A 10,373-nucleotide genomic window follows, 5' to 3' on the forward strand; every position below is an offset into this window, starting at 1 on the left:
CGGTGTTTTCTTCAGGTTTCTCTCACAAGGGGTGAATATCGCCCTCTGCCTGAAAATTTTTGGTGGGATTTGGTTCTGATTAAAGGGGACTATAATGAATTATGCAAAATTATAAGTTATGCAAATAAGGGTGTTTCAAGATCTTAGCAAATTAAAGTGTAGGTCAAGTGTCAAATTTGAAAGAGTCTTCTGTTTCTTGTTCTGTCCATGTAGGAAATGTATAATGTATTGCAAGCTTACACTAATCATTCACACTTCATTCACATAAGTTCACTCACAGCTTTGTAATCTGGAGGCAATCTCTGTGATGTCACGTCATGGGCGCTGATCATGATGCTAAGTGCTACTAGTCTGTGCTCAGCTAATTTTGTGTTCAGTACTGTATGTGATTATTTTAAGGGGGATTTTGATTAGATAAGGGGGATTCGTGTAATCGTACATTCTGGAGAAAAGACTGGTACAAACAGAGAGAGTGCCTTTAAAAGTGTCTGTATCAGTTCCAGAAGACTTCAGGAAAGTGATGGTGTGACTTTGTGCCATCTTCATACTAAACCTGGGTTTTTTGCTCTGCACAGGTGCCGTTGCAGTGAAGAAACTGAATGTAACAGACCCAACGCCATCTCAGCTACAGGCATTCAAAAATGAAGTGGCTGTTTTAAGGTTTGTTGTTGTACACCAATCACAGTTAAATGATAATGAATTATTTTCATTTATGTGATACAGATAACCCACCACAGCAGTCAGCAAAGAGTATGGTATTAAGAGACAACCCACATGTAAATGAAAATTCTTTGATCTTGTCGTTTTTCGTTGTTTTATACCAGTGAAGAAAATTCAATGGAATATAACAACCAGGTATTCGGGCAGATATATGCATGGGCAAAATCATGATAACCTGGTCCAGGTACCTGGACCGATAATTATGTCTCCCTCCCTGCATATCAATTATACCTCACCTCTGATCTCTAGTCAACAATAGGCATTAAGTTTCACCAGCCCACCACACTAGCAAATGTAAAAATTTCACCTCGGCTAGGTCTGGTGGAAAAGCAGTTATTTCCTGTGCTGCTAACAGCCGACACATCCTGTTGAAAGTATATGAAAAGCCCACAAAGCTATTGCCCCGTTAAAGCTGCATCAGAAATGTAATTTTAGTGGTTTCAGCATGTCATGATTTCAACAAAAGTTTAACAGAAAGTGAAAAATTTCAATATGGCTGTAATTTGCTAATACTTGCAGGAAAACTAGACATGCAAACATATTACTGTTTATGGGTTGTACCTCCAAGCCGGAGCTGGCCATCGTGACACAGTGGTGTGAAAGTTCAAGTCTCTACAAGCATCTGCATGTCATAGAGGTCAAGTTTGAAATGCACGACCTCATTGATATTGCAAGGCAGTCAGCGCAAGGAATGGAGTGAGTAGATTGTCTTTGAGATGTTGTTTTCCGAAATTTACTGACAATTATCAGAATTACACCCACAGTTTAGGCGCATTACGTCGTAGAATGAAGAACTTTGAAAAGTCACGTCATTGGTGCAAGCAGTAATGAATGTGACACTATTGAAATTGTCACTTTTTTCTGCACTCATGTTAAATGAATCTGTGATGTTTTGAAATTGCATAAAGAGTAGGAGATGCAACACAAAAGATGAGTAGCTTTTATGACTGTTTTCACAACAACAGCAATACCATTCAAAGCTGTGCTCGAGTCATGATAAGGAGTTAATGTGGCTGTAAATACCAGCTGAGGTATTATAGCTGTTAAAAAAGACACAAGACAAATAAAAGAGATTTAAATTTCTAAGATAGCAGTATTAGGATCAGGTTCTTGTATCTGTAACATGTTTTGGGTAAAATGACTCTGAATGTGTAAAGCAGTATGCTATGTCTGATGTGCTGTAAATTCTTGACCCAATTTTTGTCATTAAGTAAAAGCGTTGATGCTGTCGTAAAAACAGCAAGGATATGATGTCAGAAGATAAGTGGAAAACGTCAGAAATTTTAGTGTTGTCAATAGGCCGATTGTTTGATCTGGCAAGATGCATTGTTGCAAACTGTGTAAGACTTCAAAACGCTGAAAATTTTTTTTTTCATCCACAGTTATCTTCATGCCAAGAATATCATACACAGGGACTTGAAATCAAACAGTATCCTTTAAGTCAGAGGTCATGGGTCAAGTTGGCGGGACAGTCCACCAGCAGCAAAGGAAAATTTATGCTAGACTCTGTGAAATCATTTTCGCTCCACATCAAAATGCACAAGTGGAATTTTTCACTGCCAGAGTTTTGTGCTGTAAATATTTAATCCCACAATGGGCAGGTTCTGATCCTGGCGCTATCTTAATGGTTGTGAGTTTTTAAAGCAGATAGACTACAATGCCAAAAGTTTTTAAATGCGGGGAATTGTTACTTCACATGCAAAATTTAGTCTAGCAGAATTCACTTTTTTGTATAACAATCGATCAAGTTTGCCGAATGCAATACCTGAGGTAATTTTTGTCTCTGATCATTGTTACATGTTAAGACAACTGGATTAGGACATGATTGTAAATTTGACAAGTCAAAACTCACAATTCAGAAGGCAACATGATTCCATCAGTAGCTTAGGGATGTCTGTCCACAGGTGTAAGTAAACCATGCCACAGAAACTCTTACCCATGAAAGAAATGTACTGGAGAGGCTAGGCATACGTAACTTGCAGACTCATTTAGGTGCTTCAGATATTTTTCAACTTAAACAGCGCCCTCTGTAGCAAATGATGTCATACACTTGGAAGTGGTCTAAACTGCAGTTGTTGCACAAGAGTTCTCTGTTTTTAGCCAAACAAGTCATGTCAGCTCAATCCTTCAACCTCAGCACTTCACATTAAGGGGGAAAACAGTAAAATAGTGGGTGTGTGTGTTTTAATCTTTGTTTACCTTGACAATGCATGCAGACATATTTTTACATGATGACATGACAGTGAAAATTGGTGATTTTGGACTGGCAACAGTGAAATCAAGATGGAGTGGATCTGAGAGAATTGAGCAGCCTACTGGTTCTATCCTATGGATGGTAAGTGACTGAAAAAATGTCAAAACCAAGGAACTTTAATCCAGAGTTCCAATGTGCAAACGTTAAGTCCAAGTACAAATCGATATTTCATTGTGATGTGCATAAGATGTGAGAAAACCCAAGGTATACAACGATATCAACTGAACCTTACATTGTTATGTTATTATTAATTTATGCAATATGAAACAAACTTTAATATAGTCCTAGGAAGTGATAAGAATATCACAGACTTTTCATCTACTTGCAAGACGCAAGTGAAAAAATAATTCCCATGTTCACTGCTGTATTTGCTCATTTCAATGCAGGCACCAGAAGTAATAAGAATGCAGGATCCCAATCCATACACTCCGCAGTCGGACGTCTACGCTTTTGGTGTTGTGCTTTACGAGTTAGTCACCGGTCAGCTGCCGTACTCTAACATTAATAACAAAGATCAGGTGAGTCAGCGGCCCGTTTCCTGACATCCAGTTTTATAATATGAGGTTATTATGAAAATACCGCAAAGGATGCACGAGGACATTGGCGCAGCGTATCGCCCGACGCGAAGCAGAGGGCGATGCGAGGCGCCAATGTCCGAGTGCATCCTTTGCGGTATTTTCGTAATAACCTTATTATTATACATCTTACATTCCTGATCGGGCATCAAAATGTCGGAGTAGTGACCGTTTTCGTGCAATGTCAACAATTTTTCTTCCGATTTTATCGCGCCAGTGTGGAACGCTACCTCGGACGCGCTTCTGCAAGTTTTGGAATGTGTGCACTACACACATACGTAGCTAAAGAGCGCGCGCGAGACTTGTTCTGGCACTCGTCCAAGGGATCCCTTGAAACCGTTCTACAGTGAACGCGCAGATACAGCCGTAGGGAATGGGGCGCCTTGAAATCGTGCCGTACGGAACGGGCGCGAGTTCCGTACAGCTTTTTTAGCGCACGCTAAATTCTATTGTTCTCAATGGTAGATGTATAATAATAAGGTAGTATGCACCTCAAAAGAGAAAGACTTGAACTTTTGCTCAAACCTTACTCAATGAAATTTTCAACTCATCTCTTCTTACCAACTCAAGAATAAAAATCAGTGGTCACCATGCAAAATTTGGTACTAGAGAGACAAATTACCTAAGATTTCCCGATATTTGAAATTCAAAATGGCTGCCATCCCTGTGGTAACTCTATGGGGCAAAATAAAATTTGAAAAACTAAGACTCTGAAAACATATTTAAACCAAGGACTTTAAAATGAGCCCCCACAAATGGCAGATCAGAAGAGAATTGATAAATTTGGAAGCCCGAATATCTGTCCCTGAGGCACATTCTACCTTAACAAACTTACTTTTGAAAGTCCTGAATGTTACTTTGGTGCCATTGACTAACCATAATGAGAGTGGCATTCAGGTAAAGAAACAAATTGTGGAAGACGTATACTCCGTAAATTTATAACTGCTTGCCACAACTAAATCGTAAACATTACATGGCCTACATGGCATTTAGAGTTGTGGCGTTTAACCAAATAGTGTCTCAGCCAAATATAGTTTTTCAAATTTTGGTATGATTTCTGTTGCTTTTTGGTTTTTTTTGGTCCTATGTAAAAGTTACTTTCAGTGAAGGCACTTTCGTGAGTTTCTAATAAGCCTTTGTGCTTGGAACCCTCGCATCATTGCAACTCAAACTGCAAAAGTGCCAAAAAAAAAAGACAGTATGCATTTATGTAGTTTTGATGAATGGTTACAAATATAAATTGTTTTTTGATGCATGACATTCTTTCTCAAATCTTCAAATTGACAGAAGTTCCCAACACCCGTCTTTTGCTGAAATTGTTTATTTTTTCTGCTTCTCCATAACAGATCATTTGGATGGTTGGCAGAGGATACCTGTCACCCAATCCTGAAGACTCTCGCAGTGATACTCCCAAAGCCTTCAAAAGACTCATGTCAGACTGTTGTAAGAAGAATCGAGATGAGAGACCATTGTTTCCACAGGTTAGTTTGAATTTCAGTTTTAATTTTAGAGAAAGGCCAGCTAGATGGTGAAAAAAGCCCCTTTTCAGTTCACCAAAATTATTTCAGATAATATCGGACACCAGACTGCATGGACAGATCAGCAAATTTATTCAGGAAAATGCATTCCACAAACCAGCATTATCAGCGAGGAATATTATGAATTTTATCTGCTCATTTTCTCCAGTCTCTTTCATTTCACTTGAGAATAACCTCCTATAAGCTTATTGTCTCTCTCTCTCTCTCTCTTGCTGTGTATGTCACCAGGTCTTGGCATCGTTAGAGTCCCTGGCAAGATCTTTACCTAAGCTTCATCGCAGTGCATCAGAGCCTGTCTCCCTGAACAGGACTCGCCTCCACGCCGATGACCTCCTCTACAATTGCCCGTCACCAAAGACACCTCTTCAAAGTCAGTTTCCAACATTTGCATTTTTTCCAACGGGGAGTAATCTATAGGACGGTCTCGTTTCTTTACTCGACTGTCAAGTCACGTGTGCTTCTTCAAGTTCTCCCCTAAGAGGCAGGATGGTAATGTCATGACATTATTTTTTTTCAGGAGTGAAAACAAGTAAAGATATCAAATCCTTGATGTTTTGCCAAATTTACTGCTTGTTCATGGAAGTTGACTGTTGAGTCTTTTCTGAATTATGATAGGCATCATGGAAATTGAGTCAGACTTCATATTGAAGACGGAAATTGATTTTTGAACATAATCGCTCTCCAGTCCTTCCATGGAGACATTGCCTGTCGCTCATGATCGAAAAGTCCGACTTGGCAAAACATTACAGACTTTCCTCTCAGCATTCTCGCCACAAGGCATGGTAATCATACAACCAACGGCGGGAGTTTTCATTTTTAAAAAAAGCATAATTTTTGCAGAAGTGAAAATTGCAGCTTTTGTTGGATTCCTTACATGAAAATCTCACAGGCTGCTCAATTTACAGTCAGGGGTGAAAAAAGGAATTATACGTATGACTATGTGTAAAAGGACAAAAAAAGAAAACTGTCCCATGGCAGGGAGTCAGATTTTTAAAAAAAACGTTGCAAAGCACATATCATTTACATTTCTGAGTGCTAGTTCTGTGTATACTCAACATGTATCAGTGGCCGTGGAGTTTGTTTTTTACTTTTTACTCAGAGCTCTAGCTCCGCTTTGGTCAACAGATTTTTACAGTAGTCGTGTATTCGTTCGCTTGTATGTTTTGTTTTGATTTTATTAACAAGGTGAATCGATTTTATGTTGTTTTTTTTTTTAAATCTTACATAGATCTGCAATATTGTGAGGCCATCAGCTCTCATCATTGACACAAAGTTTCCGTTCCAACATCTTGCGCAGTTGTAGGGTTTCTCTGCATTGAAACCGCACTGTTGCATAGAACTTAGCTTTCCTCTCTAGATAGACAGAACCACAAGGTAGGCTTACAAACATTTGTACTTGCACACCCACTTATTAGGGCGTTGTTTTTGTGTTCCGCATAGAACAGTGCCTACCTTTTAGATAGACAGAAAAGCAAGGCAGACACACAGACATTTGTACATGTTCCCAGTATGAGGGCGCTGTTTTGTTCTGTGTAAAAGATAACATCAAATGCCGTAGTCCAGCAAGTCATACCTAAAATGGAAAAAAAAAAACAGTTTTGTCAAACAGCAAAATCTTCAGCCGCATTTTCAGTGCTAGCATACAAAAATTCAAAATTGCTCAAACAAGATTGAAATCAAGAAAGACCAAAACTTTTTGCATAGTGTTTATATTTACATGAAGATGACAAAATGTATTATGTAGATACTATTTAATTAAGTACAAATAAAGAAAAAAAATTATCGAAATTTTTTCCTTTGAGGAAATAAAATATCAAAAAGGGGTCAGGCAGTGAAGATCTGTAAAATTGGCCGATTCGTAGCAATTAAAGAGGAAAAGTCAAATACTTATTTTTTTGAAATATGAACTAGCTATGCTATGAGTGCTCAGATATGTTACAATGGCAACAGAATCGTTGCCTGGCAACAGCATTGTTGCCGTGTTATATCATATGTAAATAGTTCAAATTTTTTCAACGGAATTCAGATTCTGTTTCTGTGATATTTGTCTTCTGGTGTCACTTGCTGTAAAATTTGCCGTCTAGGTCAGGCCCATTTTCACTTTGATTAATTTTTTTTCTCTGTCTCTCTCTCTCTCTCTCTGTATGTGAAGTCAGTATCTTAAGGTCGCAGTGTTCCTAGTGGTTTGTTGGTAGGGGGGTTAGAGTACAGACCCAGTGGCAGCCTGCCAAAGTTCTGTTACCTGTTGATGATGATATAGCAATGAAACATTTTACAGTAAAGCAGATGCATGTGTCAACAAGAATTTCATAACGGTGTGAGTGTAACTATACTGAGCATCTCCATTCAACATCATCACGTAAATTTCCAAACACTTTCTGCAAACCCCCTCCCTCACCCTCGAAAGATATCACCAGATATTAGGGTACTGTACTCTACTCGCTGTGCTGAACAAATCACATATTGCGTCTCTGCTTAATGTAACTGTCCTGGTGTCATTTTGAAAAATTTCTCACATTCAAGAACGAAAAAAAAAAAAGCATTTTTTACATTAGTGAAATACAATGCATAACTGTCTAAGTGTTATATGGTTCTTCCGATAATAAGTAGTACTGTACGTAGACTTTGCCAAAGAAACATTGTCCTCCCCCCCCCTTCCTCCCCCCATCTCTTTTTGTCTAATTTTCTCTGTACCCTTCCAAATATACAACCATCACACTGTACTATCATGGTTAGTGTTAGTTTCTCATGTAAGATATCACATTTTTGCGTCTGATGTGAACTTTGACGTGAGTTGGAGAATAAATCATTCTTGATTATCTGTTGAACACAGACTTTACAATTCAGCGACAGAACATATTCAGCAGAATGCATCAGTCAGAGTGAGTCACATTCATATGTCTATGATAATGCTTGCAATTTGAAATAGCACATGGAATTTCTCTCTTAAAAAGTTTTCATGGACATAAAAAAGATTCTGTTGTTTATGCCACACTCCATTTCTAGTAAATCAGTGTAATACAACATGAGAAAATCATGTAAAATTTTGTCATTTGCCTCTTAGAATTTCAGCTTAGGAAAGCAATCAGTTCCTCAAAATTGTTCCGGGTGATGACATATTACAATTACTGTTGCCTGGTTCCCAGAAGCTGAGTGATTTGGTGTCCTAGTCTTTAATGTGTGACTACAAAAAACAGTTTTCTACAGCATCAACAGGGTATGAGTTGAGAAACTAATGTCGTTTGTAAAAGACACTGAAAAAGAGAAGTAACATGCAAATTGTTCACAACTGTGATTCTTTGTGTGTGGATGTAGAGAAAGCCTATTTACAGTACATTGGCCATTAGAATCATTTTAATTGATATTTTACCGTAGCCTAAATATGGATATTCAGTACATCTTTCTCATTCCTGCAGATCATCTGAATCCACCGGTCATTGTTGTAAAGTCTGTGTTTATCTGAAACACCCAACCGGGATTCTTATGAAATGGTTCCGATAGCATCATGCACAATGAACATGTCAAGTCTAAACCACAAAGAAAGAAATATACCTTGAAAAAAACGAAAACAAAAAGTACAACTTTGACCGCATCACTTACAAATTTCCTGGTATGTTTGTGAAGTTTCCATCTCTCGGAGTACTTTATGAGAACAATAAAAATCAACACAGTGGCACGGCGTATATGCTCTGTCATAACTAGCAAAAATACATTTTCAAAAATAAGAAAAATTGATGTATAAAATTCTCAAAAAAAGTGCCTTAATAATTTCATGGCTCAATCATGAGGACTTATGGTTACTTATACAGCGTTCGCCCACGTGAACAGCGAAGTGTGGTATATGACCTGCATGGATTGACTCCAAAGATGTAGCCACTTCAATTGACTTACAGGGGTGTTAATGATGCAGTCAGCCCATTAAATTAGTGTGAAACTTTCCCAGACTTGCTCCAGTGAAAATTAATCTTTTTTTCTATCCAACCCCCAACCCCCCAACTCCATAAAGAATGGACTAGCCCACTGCTAAATTACCAAAGCAAGAGGGGCTTCTCCAAGAAACTCAGAGCACAGGTAATCCAAGGCATTTAAATTGCTGTGTACTTCATGTTCACCTATTCAAGTTTGCAGACTGCCTGGATGTTAACCTTTGACCTGACCTTTGACCCAGGCAATACCCTTTCTAAGTCTTGATGTGTCTCTGTAGGGTGATTTGAACTATGAAATTTGTGATATTTTTTAATTTCTATGCTTAATGTAGGAAGCCCGTGAAATGTCTTATCTTATTGTTGGCAGGAAATAATAGAATAATGATAGTTTTTAATAGCTTTGATCTGTATTCGACATGAATTGTTTTATTGAATAATTAATGTTTTCTTGTGCAGTGCATAAAAGTCATTTTTTTCTGAAGAAATAAAAAAAATAGTATATATTTCAAAAAAAGTATCTTCAGTTGTAATTCTGTAATTCTTTCTTGAAATGGTAGATGTTTTGTGACTGTGTGCTTTCATGTATGGAGGTGTGTCGGTAATGTGTGTCTTTACGAATTGTCCTGTGCAAGGTGATTTACTGAACAGATTTGATTCAGCGTGTGTGATCTGGGATACAAAGTCACAAGTTGACTCACAAAATCACAAGCCCATATCCTCAACAGCTTGTATCCATTCCACAACCAGTGTACAACTTTTGGAAGTGTCACTCAAACAGGTCGTATGCATACACCTATTGTGCATTCACACACCCAAGTTAGGAATGGACCTTTAGATTCTTGAACAGGGTTCTTAGGAAAATAAATTTGACAAGTTACTTTTTTCTGATTTTGGAAGACATGCAAACACTTCCAAATATACACTTTCATAATTGGCTGACAATGTGAATATTTTGTTCGAAAATTAGCAAGACTGCCAATTTGCTTTGAAAGTATTGCGTTTGCAGGATTTTTTTCTTTTTTTGACTACCCCCCCCCCCCCCCTGAGCTAACAACAACAGCCTCACATCCGCAGGATGATTCAATGCAATTTGGTAGTCAGGGTAGACAATTTCGTGACAATAGCAACAAGGTCCCAAAGCATTTCGGTGTCAAGTTCAGCTGTTATTAAGAAAGTGAGCCAAAATTAGATATCTGTGTTGTTATATTATACTGCGATCATTTTGTTTTTATTTTAGTTTTTGGCTGGGATTAAACTTTTCAGGTACCTGCAAACCATCTCTCACTTTTCATCAGATGAACCCCTCTCCAACCACTCTCTCTCTCGCACGAGTGTGAAATCGTTATTAGGGCGCCATCAC

The 10,373-nt window shown here is 38.1% G+C and overlaps 1 protein-coding gene across 13 annotated transcripts in view; it reads left to right on the forward strand.

Annotated features, from left to right (window-relative positions):
• The window catches only part of LOC139135365 (serine/threonine-protein kinase B-raf-like), a 68,689-nt gene extending 60,955 nt beyond the window's left edge, over nucleotides 1–7,734 (forward strand). For 12 of the 13 annotated variants that reach the window (XM_070702715.1, XM_070702717.1, XM_070702722.1 and 9 more), the window contains 7 exons: nucleotides 576–660; nucleotides 1,240–1,416; nucleotides 2,103–2,149; nucleotides 2,937–3,055; nucleotides 3,361–3,492; nucleotides 4,896–5,030; nucleotides 5,316–6,736. In XM_070702715.1, coding sequence (XP_070558816.1) covers nucleotides 576–660; nucleotides 1,240–1,416; nucleotides 2,103–2,149; nucleotides 2,937–3,055; nucleotides 3,361–3,492; nucleotides 4,896–5,030; nucleotides 5,316–5,504 — 884 coding nt within the window. In that variant the 3' untranslated portion in view covers nucleotides 5,505–6,736. Of the gene's footprint in view, nucleotides 1–575; nucleotides 661–1,239; nucleotides 1,417–2,102; nucleotides 2,150–2,936; nucleotides 3,056–3,360; nucleotides 3,493–4,895; nucleotides 5,031–5,315 lie in introns of all 13 variants that reach the window. The other variant, XM_070702725.1, reaches the window with a different exon arrangement.
• Nucleotides 7,735–10,373: the final 2,639 nt, after the last annotated feature.

Source organism: Ptychodera flava, chromosome 6 (genome assembly GCF_041260155.1).
Source record: "Ptychodera flava strain L36383 chromosome 6, AS_Pfla_20210202, whole genome shotgun sequence".
In the NCBI taxonomy this organism is placed as follows: domain Eukaryota; kingdom Metazoa; phylum Hemichordata; class Enteropneusta; family Ptychoderidae; genus Ptychodera; species Ptychodera flava.